Source organism: Hyaena hyaena, unplaced genomic scaffold, assembly GCF_003009895.1.
Source record: "Hyaena hyaena isolate Hyena2069 unplaced genomic scaffold, ASM300989v1 scaffold_30, whole genome shotgun sequence".
In the NCBI taxonomy this organism is placed as follows: Eukaryota; Metazoa; Chordata; class Mammalia; order Carnivora; family Hyaenidae; genus Hyaena; species Hyaena hyaena.
Window position 1 is genome coordinate 1,638,777 of NW_024080662.1, and position 12,220 is coordinate 1,650,996.

General features: G+C 43.3%; 1 protein-coding gene across 1 annotated transcript in view; it reads left to right on the forward strand.

The window, feature by feature from the left end:
* SLC25A20 (solute carrier family 25 member 20) overlaps positions 1-11,378 on the forward strand; it is a 33,217-nt gene extending 21,839 nt beyond the window's left edge. Inside the window, exons 5-9 of the mRNA XM_039228395.1 lie at positions 8,105-8,222; positions 8,935-9,007; positions 9,380-9,489; positions 9,967-10,091; positions 10,524-11,378. Of these exons, the coding sequence (XP_039084326.1) occupies positions 8,105-8,222; positions 8,935-9,007; positions 9,380-9,489; positions 9,967-10,091; positions 10,524-10,586 (489 nt within the window). The 3' untranslated portion in view covers positions 10,587-11,378. The remainder of the gene's footprint in view (positions 1-8,104; positions 8,223-8,934; positions 9,008-9,379; positions 9,490-9,966; positions 10,092-10,523) is intronic.
* The last annotated feature ends 842 nt before the right edge of the window (positions 11,379-12,220 follow it).

A 12,220-nucleotide genomic window follows, 5' to 3' on the forward strand; every position in this document is an offset into this window, starting at 1 on the left:
CCCCTGCTCATGCTGGCTCTCTCTCTCTCTCTATCAGAAATAAGTAAAAACATTTAAAAAATTAAAAAAAAAAAGAAAATAGTTTTTTGTTGTACTGATTTCCCCTATTTTTTTTTTTAATGTTTTTTTTATTTATTTCTAGGAGAGAGACAGCATGAGTAGGGGAGGGTCAGAGAGAGAGGGAGTCACAGACTCCAAAACAGGCTCCAGGCTCTGAGCTGGCAGTCAGCACAGAGCCCGACGCGGGGCCCGAACCCACGAACCGCGAGATCATGACCTAAGCGAAAGTCGGACGCTTAACCAACTAAGCCACCCAGGCGCCCCCCGATTTCCCCTATTGATTTTCTATTTTCAATTTCATTGGTTTCTGCTTGTATCTTTTATTATTTCCTTGCTTTTGCTTGTTTTAGGTTTAGTTTGCTTTTCTTTGTTTTTGTTTTTCAAATGTTTATTTTTGAAAGAACATAAGCAGGGAAGGGGCAGAGAGAGAGGGGGGACCAAGGATGTGACGCAGGCTCTACACTGACAGTGGAAAGCCCAATGCAGTGCTTGAACTCACAAACTGTGAGGTCATGACCTGAGCCACAGTCGGACACTTAACTGACTAGCCACCCAGGTGCCCCTTAGGGAGGTTTTTGAGATGAGAGCTTATTAGATTGTTAATTTGAGCCTTTTCCTCTTTTCTAATGTATGCAGTCAGTGCTATAGGATTTCATTTCAGCAACACTTTAGCTGTGTCTCACAAACTTATATATATAATATATATTTAATATTATAAACATAAAATTATAATATATAATTATATGTGGCATATAATTATATATAATATATAATATTATGAATAACATGTATATTATATATTGTATAATATATAATTATTTATATAAGTTTATTTATTTAAGTGATCTTTATATCCAACATGGGACTCAAACCCACAACCCTGACTGAGATCAGCACTCACTGCTTTTCTGACTGAGGCAGCCAGGCATCCCAAAGTTAGATATATGTTAATTGCCAGTCAATTCAGTGTTTTTTCTAATGTCCTTTGAGACTTCCTTTTTGAATTATTATTATTATTTTTTAAAATATTTATTTTTGGAAAGACAGAGACAGAGTGCGAGCTAGAGAGGGGTAGAGGGAGACACAGAATCCGAAACAGCCTCCAGGCTCCAAGCTGTCAGCACAGAGCCTGACATGGGGCTCCAACCCACAAACTGCAAGATCGTGACCTGAGCCGAAGTCAGATGCTTAACTGACTAAGCCACTCAGGTGCCCCCTTTTTGAAATATTTAGAAGAGTATTGTTTGGTTTACAAGTGTTAGAGTTTATTGATTTCTAGTTTTGAGTCCATTGTGATCAGAGAACATATTCTGTATTATTTAAAACCTTTTTGGTGTGCCTGGGTGGCTCAGTCGGTTAAGCGTCTGACTCTTGGTTTTGGCTCAGGTCATAATCTCATAGTTTGTGAGTTTGAGCCCCATGCTGGGCTCTGCACTTACAGCATGGAGCCTGCTTGGGATTCTCTTTCTCTCTTTCTCTCAAAATAAATGAATAAATAAGCATAAACAAAAATTTAAAATCTTTTAAATTTCTTGAGATTTGTTTTATGACCGTGGTCTGTCTTGGCTTATGTTCCATGGGCACTTGAAAGAATGTGTATTCTGCTGTCATGTGGTGGAGTGTTCTAAAACTGTCAATTAGATTCTCTTGGTTGATAGTATTGAGTTCTTTATCCTTGGTGATTTTCAGTCTTTTTGTTCTACCAATTTGTTGATAGAGGGAGTTGAAATCTCCAACCATAATTGTGGGTTTGTTTGTTTCTCCTTTCAGTTCTATGAGTTTTGCTATACATTGTTTGGTACATACACATTTTGAATTGCTGTGTTGTCTTAGTAAATTGGCCTTTTTATCACTATCTCATAATTTTGCTTGCTGTGTTCTTCCTTCTCTGATGTTTCAGGGTTCCTTCTTTCATTGTTTCTTTTCTATGTAGAGAACTTCCTTTCACTATTCTCTTGGGGTAGATTGTCTTGCTGACAAATTCTCTCGGTTTTCCTTCGTCTAAGAATGCCTGATTTCCCCTTTATTCCTGAAGGATATTTTTGCTAGACATTGGATTCTGGGTTGACAGTTCTTTTCTTTCAGCACCTGAAAGATAATGTGCCGCTTATTTCAATCATCCTGGTTTCTGTTGTCATTCAAATTGTTTAGGTAAAGTGTCATTTTCCTCTGGCTGCTCTTAAGATTTTTTTTCTTTGTCTATAGATTTCAGAAGTTCATTTGTGATGTGTCATTGCATGGATGTATTTTGTGCCAAATCTGTATGTTTTGCCACATTGGTAACATTTTGGGAAGTTCTTAGCAATTATTTCTTCAAGTACATTTTTAGTCCCATCCTCTTCTCCTCTCCTCCTGGGACCCTGAGACCACAAATATTAGATTGTTCTGTTATAATCACACAGGTCCTTGAGTTCTGTTCAGTCTGTTTCAGTCTGTTTTATTTCTGTTGTTCAGATTGGGTTTTCCATTGTTTTATCTTCCAGTTCACTGATTTTTTTTTCTCTTTTGCTTCAGTTCTGCTCCAGAGTGAGCCATCCATTGAACTTTTTATTTTGGTTGTGTTTTTCTTTTCTCTTTCAGTTGTATTTTTATTTATCTATTATTATTATTTTAATTTTTAAAATGTTTATTCTTTTTTGAGACAGAGGGAGACAGAGCATGAATGGGGGAGGGGCAGGGAGAGAGGGGGACACAGAATCCCAAGCAGGCTCCAGACTCTGGGCTGACAGTACAGAGTTTGATGGGATCGAACTCACAGACTGAGTCATGACCCGAGCCGAAGTCAGACGCCCAACTGACTGAGCCACTCAGGCACCTGTATTAGTATTATTTTTAAGAAGGCTACATGCCCACCTCGGATCCCTATGCATGGCTTGAACTCATGACCCTGAGGTCAAGACCTGAGCTGAGATCAACAGTTGGATTCCTGGGGTGCTTGGCTGGCTCAGTTGGTTGAGTGTGTGACTCTTGATTTTGGCTCAGGTTATAAATTCGTGATTTTGTGGGTTCAAGCCTTGCATCAGGCTTTGCACAGATCATGCAGAGACTGCTCAGGATTCCCCCTCTCTCTCTGCCCCTCCCCCACTCATGCTCTCTCTGTCTCCCTCAAAAAAAAAAAAAAACCCAAAGAAACAAAATCTTTCTTTGTCAGATGATAATAACAGCTCTATTATGTTGGTATTGTCATCTATTGTTTGCCTTTTTCTTTTCACTTTGAGATCTACCAGGTTTGGGGGATGATGAGTGATTTTCACTTGAGACCTGGATATTTGCATGTTACGTTGGAACTGTGGATCTTATTTAAACTTTCTCTTTTTTCTTGCTTTCTCTGAGTTTTCTATCAGGAAAGGGAAGGATGCTGCCTTGTTACTGCCAGGCAGAGGTAGAAGTATAAGTTCTCCACTCAGCCTCTGTTGGCATGTCAGGGTGGGGCACTTCTTTTTACTGCTGGGTGGGTGTGGGAGTTCCAGCATCTCCACTGACCCCATAGGATAGGAGTGCACTGGTTACTGGCTGGCAGGGATGAAAGTCCTAATTCCCTGCTTGGCCTTCTCTGACTCCACCCTGGCAGCATGTTGTTACAGCCCTACAAGGGTGGAAGTCTAATAACCTCCCCACTTGGTCTTTGCTGGTGTGGATGGGAGGCAGGCCCATTTTTTGTTTTCTGTTTACTATAGTGAATGGCTAAAGTGTTTGTTGCCTAAAAAATTTTTGTCTTTCTAGTCTGTTCCTTTCCTGGTCTTTTGTCTAGAGAACACATGCTTTTCTTGAGGCTTCTTTTTGGTTTATGTTTGTTTGGGTTCCTGGATTGCCAGCTTCCTCAGCTTCAAGTCTGAGATATATCAAAAAGAAAATCCAAAGAACTCACCACCATGTCATTCCTCAAGTTCGAAGTCCCCTAGCCAGTCTTCCTTTTTCTCCAAACTTTCAGACTCTTCTCATGTTTGTTTCAAAATTAACGTCTAGGGGCACCTGGGTGGCTCTGTCATTTAAGCGTTCGACTTTGGCTCAGGTCATGATCCTGTGGTTCATTGGTTCGAGCCCCACGTTGGGCTCTGTGCTGACAGCTTCGAGCCTGTAGCCTGCTTTGTGAATTCTGTGTCTCCCTCTGTCTCTGCCCATCCCCCACTCATACTCTGTCTCTCTCTCTTTCTCTCTCAAAAATAAATAAAAAACATTAAAAATTTTTTTTAAATAATGTCTAGGATTTTTGGCAGCTCTTTCTGCCCATGGGTCCTGTCCCCATGCTTTAATTAAACCACCTTTTCTGCGCTGAAAAAATAAATAAAGTAAAAATAATGTCTAGGGGTTTTTTTGTTGTTGCACTTTAGCAGGAAGCATAGGGAAAAGTACTTCCTAGAAACAAAGTCTGTATATTGATTTTGACTAAGGGAGTGTTTATTTTCAGTGACCATGTCCATCAGTCTTTTCCATCATGGCCTCTTCCATTGTGTGTGAAGTCCTTTTCTGCTCCTAGATGAGACTTTCCCTATCTGTACTCTTCTCTTGCACTCCTCTGCCCCGCTGGGTGACTATTTTATACCTCTCCTCTCTTCTCAAATCCCCACCCTGTCAGCACATAACTTGGTTTTCTATTTCACTGAGAAAACTGAAACTACCTGAAGACTTCACCAGATGCCCTCCACCACCTCCATCCACCCTCTGGCACATCAACGGCTGTCCAGCTTGTTTCCACCAATGGTGGCCCATGCCTTTGCTTGATCCTACCTCCTATTTGTATTCTGGATCCTATCTCTTCTTATCATCCATAGATCTCACTTCAACAGTTCTTTCTTTTCCTTCAACATTAATTTTTGCACTCCACTGGATTGTTATCAGCAGTAAAAGTATAAACATGCTTGTATTTTTACCTTGAAAAAAGGTATTACAAGGTATTGAAAGTTCTCTTCTATTTCTCACATGAATTTCTGTGCTTCATGTCTTTGCTCCCCCTTATGTCAAAACACTTTGAAAAGCTTTTGGGTTTTTTTGCTTGTATTTTCTACTCATTGTCTCTAACTCCTCTTCCCTAATTGTCTTTTTATTAATTTAAAAAAAATTTTTTTTAATTAATTTATTTTTTTAAGGTTTTATTTATTTCTGAGAGAGAGTGAGAGAGAGACTGTGTGAGCAGGGGAGGGCCAGAGAGAGACGGAGACACGGAATCAGAAGCAGCCTTCAGGCTCTGAGCTGGCTGTCAGCACAGAGCCCGACGTGGGGCTCAAAACCACAAACCGTGAGATCATGACCTGAGCCGAAGTCGGACGCTTAACCGACTGAGCCACCCAGGCACCCCTCCTCTTCCCTAATTGTTAAACCCACCTTAGTCTGGTTTTTACCTCACAATTCCAACAAAGTAGTTTTGTCAAGGTCACCAGTGAACTTTACACTAATTCCAGTGTTCAGTTCTTGGCCCTCATCTTTCTTGATCTGTCAATAGAATTTGACTCAGCTGATTCCCTCCTCTTATTGAGGAGCTATCTTCACTTGGCTTCTCTCCTGATTTTCCTCTGACCTACTTGGCTGGTCTTCTCAGTGTCCTTTGTTGATTCATCATCATCATCTTGATCTTTTTAATGTTCATGCTCTACACAGCTGATTCCCATTACATGCATTTCCTTGATGATTTCTTCTTATATCGTGATTTTTAGACACCATATATATGCTGATGATTCTCTCGTTTGTATTTCTAACTCAGGCTTTTCCTCAACTCCAGACTAGTTTATCTGACATTCCCTTTGGATGCTAACAGGCACCTCAGAGTCACCGTGTGCAAGAATGAACTCCTCGTGTTCCCCAATAACTGCTCCACCTACAACCTTCTGCAACTCAGTTGTGGCAACACTATCCTTCTAGTTGTTCAGCTCTGAAGGAGTCATGCTAGGTTCCTCTCCTTCTCACTGTATATATCCCATCTGTTGACATATCCCAAGTCTATCCATTCTCATCTCTCCGTTTGCAATCACATTCATCACCAAGTAACCTTCATCACTGAACGGTGAGAAGATTCTGATAGTAATATGCCAATTCCATTCCAATCCTCTTCAGCCCCCCCAAGGTCACTGTGAGTCAGCTCCAGTGTCCTCTGTTCACATGAGTCTCCTTGCTATTCCTCAGACATTCCAGGTCTACATGTGCCCAGATCATTTGGGGGAGTTATATTTTATTTTTAAAAAATTAAATATTTATTTCTGAGAGAGAGAGAGAGAGGCAGAATGAGCAGGGGAGGGTCAGAGAGAGAGGAAGACACAGAATCAGAAGCAGGCTCCAGGCTCTGAGCTAGCTGTTAGCATTGAGCCCAACGTGGGGCTCGAACCCATGAACTGTGAGATCATGACCTGAGCTGAAGTTGGACGCTTAACCAACTGAGCCACCCAGGCGCTCCTGGGAGAGTTATATTTTAAAAAGCCATTGATGACTTGATTGACATTGTTTTAAATTTATTATTTTTTAAAAAATTGATGTCTATCTAATAAAACCTTTCCTAACCAGAATTATGACTTTTTATTCACTTCTTCTCTTATGTCCCCCAGAGATTTTTTACAGTTTTATTTATGCAAATCCTATTACTGCTTGATGTACATATATTTTATTGCTATTTTATTATTTTTTAAAAAAATATTTTAAATGTTTATTTTTGAGAGAGAGAGACAGAACATAAGTGGGACAGGGGCAGAGAGAGGAAGACATAGAATCCAAAGCAGGCTCCAGGCTCTGAGCTGTCAGCACTGAGCCTGATGCAGGGCTCAAACCCACAAACCAGGAGATCATGACCTGAGCTGGTGTCGAATGCCCAACCAACTGAGCCACCCAGGCACCCCTTATTTTATTATTTTTGAGAGAGAAAGAGAACGTGTGCACAAGAGAAGGGGAAGGGGCAACGAGAGGAGGGATGCGGGAGGAAGAGAGAGAATCTTAATCACGTTCCATGTTCAGTACAGAACCCATTGTGGGGCTTGATCCTATGATCCTGGGATCATGACCTGAGTCAAGAGTTCAACACTTAACTGACTACATCACCCTAGTGCCCCTTTATTCCTATTTTGAATGGAATTATTTTCCATTGTTTTCAACTCGTTATTGCCGGTGTGTAAGAAAATTAATGGACTTGGGATACGTGTCGCTTGAGTGTCTGACTTTGGGTCAGGTCATGATCTCATGGTTCGTGAGTTCGAGCCCTACATTGGAGCCTGCTTCGGATCCTATGTCCCCCTCTCTCTCTGCCCCTCCCTTGCTCGCTCACACTCACAGGCACAAACTCTCTCTCCTTCTCAAAAGTAAATAAACATAAAAAAAGAAAAAGAAAGTTATTGGACTCCTATGTTTATTTTGTAAGTGTTTCAAACTGTTAAAGCTGGGCTCTCCAGCTTTAATTATTCTTTGGTTGATGCCTCTGTGTGTCGATTCCCTTTGGCTCTTTACTTCCTGTGGATCTTGCATGGGGATCTTTCTCTCAGATCTTTTCGGGGATTACCCTGGCCTGCCTTTCTCATGCTCTTGACTCTTAGGCCCTAGATCCCTGAGGCTGGGATGGAAGCCTCTCCTTGGCCTTCCCCTGGCTTTGCACAAGACTTCTGTCCTGGCACTTAGAACTCTGAATATTATTTCCTGTTCGCCTTTCCTTAACCAAGCTTCCTGATCAGTGAGGGCTTAGAACACCATTTTGTGTTCAATGGATATTTGTTGAAGGAATAAGTGAATGACTGAAGTATTTGTCTCCTCCTTTCTAGACTTTCTAACTAGATTTATTGGGAATGCTCTTGCATTTGAGAGAGTTCTTCCACTGACTTTCCAATTCCTCTGTTGATTTTTTTTTTCTTGTCAGTGTATGCATACTTTGTGATATTTCCATTTAGCTTTATTTCCTAGTGACTTCCACTAATATTCAATTTTCCAAATAACTCAGTTTGACAGTGAAATGTTTCATTGGTCTAATACCTAATAACCACTTCCACACTCACCTTGTAATCTTCTGTAACATGCTGAGTCTGTTGACTTTGATGTTTCTTGCTGCTGACTTTGATGACTTTTCCCTCCCTCTCAGATTCAGGCTTCTTCGGGGCAAACCAAGTACACTGGGGCCTTGGACTGTGCAAAGAAGCTATATCAGGAGTCTGGGATCCGAGGCATCTATAAAGGGACAGTTCTCACCCTCATGCGAGGTAACATTTTAGCTTCTCCACCTGAGGTCACCTTGGTTGGGGGCTCATCTGAGGTGTATTTGCCACAAAGGGTCTTAACCTGGATTCCCAGATTAGCCTTGGCCGTATGCAAGCCACACCTCTGACAAGGCTGGCATGGTTTGCCCTGGTTTTAGGACATTTCACCCCAGCCAGCACGGACACAAATGAGGATGGGGGGTGGGAACTAACACCCTTCTGGCAGGCTGGCCCTCAAGGATGGTCAAGACAGTGGCAGATATAGGGGACTAGCAAGTAGACAGAAATCGTCACTGGAGGGGTGAGAGGGAGGAGTGACTTTAAGGACACTGGGGCTCTCTATGGCTTTAAAAGGCATGTTCTGCTGGGGTGGCAGTAGGAAAGGCAGACACAGACCCCCCCACCCCATATCCTGACATGATAGCTTAGAGGAAGCTCAGAGGCTAGCAGTGCTTGTAACTTGGAATGGGCATGTCAGTGGGGACCACTCAGAATTTCAAAGATAAAATGTCATGCATATTTATGCACACTTACACCAGTGCCTGCCCCAAAGCATCATCTAATTACTGCACAGGGATTACTGCAGATAGGAAGTATTGCTGAGGAACTTCCCAGGAAGCCTCGAAGGGGCCAGTGCCAAGCCTGACTCTTCTAAATTCAAGAAACCTGTGAAGATTTTATATCGTTTAATTCACCTCTTTCTTGCTACTAACAGATGTTCCAGCCAGTGGGATGTATTTCATGACATATGAATGGCTGAAAAATATCCTCACTCCAGAGGGAAAGAGGTAAGGAGAACAGAAGAACTTAGAACCCACTTTGCTTGGTCATGGGTTGGTTGCTCTTTATTGTGAATGGACGGTTTGACAGCAGAGTGGGACTTGCTCCCAGCTCCATGTCCACTTAATTCTCCTTGCTGCTGAGACGCATCTAACACTGCAAACTCTGTACCTTACCTACTGGAGCAAGTATATAAAACAAGTTTATGAAACCTCCTCCAAGGAGTGGCAGCTGCTATGTCACAGGAGCCCTGGCCTTGGACCTCCTCCCTCTGGCCAATTTCTCCCTCTCTGTAACTGCCCCATCTGCCATAGGAGGGATGGTCTGAATGCCACTCTCACAGCCTTTGTCTGACTGGGGCTGTGGTTGGTATTCTGCAGTGTCAGTGAAATCAGCGTGCCTCGGATCCTGGTGGCTGGGGGCATCGCTGGAATCTTCAACTGGGCTGTGGCTATCCCCCCGGACGTGCTCAAGTCCCGCTTCCAGACTGGTTAGTGGAGGGTACTGGGGTAGATGGGATGGAGTGGGTTCTAGCACTGGCTGCCCCTAGGGTGCAGAGCTCTTAGGGCCCTAAAGATACTCACTCTCCACAGCAGCACCCAGCATCTGTCTGATCACCATTTTCCTTGTAGTCATTTGTGTTCTAGGAACCCTAGACTCACTTCCTGTTGGCCAGAACACAAAATAAGTGAGGTAAGCAGTCAAATCAACTCTCCTGCCTTGCCATGAGCAGGACTATTTCATTCTTCATTCTTCTCTACTCCCTCAGCATCAGTAATCCAGACAGTGTATCTGTTTCTCCCACGGTGAATTGTGTTGTCTGTGGACTTGTCCCAGATGACCTGCAAGGTGTCTTCTTATGCTGTGACCCTGTAGGAAGACTTGACTACAAAATTGTCCCCATGTGGGTCACCATGGTTAGGTCAGGCAGCTTCCTAAAGCCTTAACAGTTGGATTCCACCCACAGCACCTCCAGGAAAATATCCTAATGGTTTCAGAGATGTGCTGAGAGAGCTGATCCGGGATGAAGGAATCACATCCTTGTATAAGGGGTTCAATGCAGTGATGATCCGAGCCTTTCCAGCCAATGCGGTGAGTGGCAGACAGAGGCTGTACTTTCCCTTCGGGGCTTAGAGCAGGGTCTAAATTCTAGGTGGCTTGACTTTTGCTTGCTCCTAGGATTAGACTGGGAGCTCAGTTTCCCCAAATCCTACCCTTACCCAGAGCCTCCTTATTTGTTTCCTTTCCTAAAGCTTCAGGAAGGTTTTTCTTTGGGATTCTCTGAGGGGAGGGGCTTTGATTTCCTGACTTGGCCATCAGAAGTGGGCAGTTATGAGACAGGGATTTTCTTTCCCTCTCAGGAATGAAAAAGCACAGCTTGATTCCCTGATCTGGGGTGTGAGTGAAGTTAGGGAGGGTTCTGATGAAGTTGGGGAGTGATTCTGGTCCTGACAGGGTCACCTGTGGTCTCTATGATAGTCACAATGCCTGCTGGTTTTTCTCTTTCTTCCAATCCCTTCTCAGGCCTGTTTCCTTGGCTTTGAAGTTGCCATGAAGTTCCTTAACTGGGCCACCCCCAACTTGTAAGACTGAAGGCTGCTCGAGGCTTCTGGATGATGGAAGCTATCATCGAGGAAGGAACAGTGGGCAGGACTAGGCAGTCCTGAAGGGCAAAGGGAGGGGAATGGTGGGATCAGAGCTCTGTGCATGGACTTGAGACTATTGCCTTAATGACATCCTCTACCTGGTATAACTTGGTGTGCCACTTTGAAACTTGAATTTACTCTTGTCAATTTAAGGGCTCTCAAGAGGATTTGGAGGTGGAGTTAGTAGTTTCTAGATCAGATACCACCTGTGGTCAGAGAGCTGTCTACTGGTTGACTACAAGCCCTATTACACCCAAAATACTACTCGACAAAGAGGGGAATCTCAGCGTCTCACTGGAGGCACTATGCATGTTTTCAACCAGCTGACCAGGAGCCTGTGTGTTCTTCAGTCCTTACCCAGAAACACACACCAGATTTCCAGGGTATCATCTAATCCTGGCCTACATGTGGGGATGTGGACTTGAGGCCCACATCTCTCTGTCCAAGTGAACTGAGCAAATATGCCTAGGGGCAAATAGCCTGTTAACAGGTTGATTTTTTTTTAAAAAATGCATGCACATAATCAAAACTTAAACTACAGTAGCCCAATTTCCCAGGAGTAGATGGAGAGCTTTCCCTCCTACAGAGTGAGGAGGGTTTGGAATTGACAGTCTGAGCCCTGCTGAGATAAGTTACAAAGGCTAGGGTGCAGGAAAGACCGTTTTTGCACACTTTTTTTCTCATGAGAGCACCCTCTTTTAACAGGAAACAATAAATATTGTTTCTAATTTTTGCACTGTGTGAGGTTTTCGTTTGATTTGGGTCATTTCAACAGGTAGGCTATAGCCTTGGTGGAGGCTGTAACGGATCTGGTATCTGTCATTGGTGGCTTCAGGCAGGGGCTTCAGCAGGAGAAAGAGAAAGAGGTTTTGGCTAGTCTAGCCTTCCCTGATGTCCCAGCAGCAGCTGCTTGATGGGGAAGGGTGTGTGGGGGGACCAGGTGACTTGATTGCTAACTGTTCTATAGTCCTCAGTACAAGCCTGCAGCCTTTCTCTTCATTCTTTTATCTCTCTGCCCTCAGCTACATGGGTGTCTGAGCTAACAGAGAGTTGATTGCTCTAAAAGCCAAAAGCAATCTGACTTTTCTTATGGGTTTTGGGGTCACTGTGATCTGATGTCACCAGACAGGCTTTGCTAATTAGGCAAATTGATGCCTAGGTGCATCCAGAGGAGGTGAAGGAGACAAATTAGTTTGTCCTTGTCTGGTGGATGGTGAGGTGACAGGAGCTGGGCTTCTCTGGCATTGTCCCATCTGGCAGTCACAATTACAGTTCTCCTGGCACTTCCCACCTTACTGCAGCTACACAGAGATCCTTGGACTTTGATTTTAGAGCCGTCACTCTGCATAAAGGGGTGAGGAGGCAGGGACCCACTCCCAGATGGGGGTGTGGCAAGTTGGGCAGGAAGCTGAAGATTTAGGGTTTAAGGAAGGACACTTTCTTCCAGGGAAGATATTTTGGATGACCAGATAGGAATTATGGTAAAAAACAAAACAAAATAAAACAAAACAAAAACATTGTTTATAGATGAAAATTGTGCCCCCTCTGCTTAGGAAGATTAATTCAGTGTTAAAC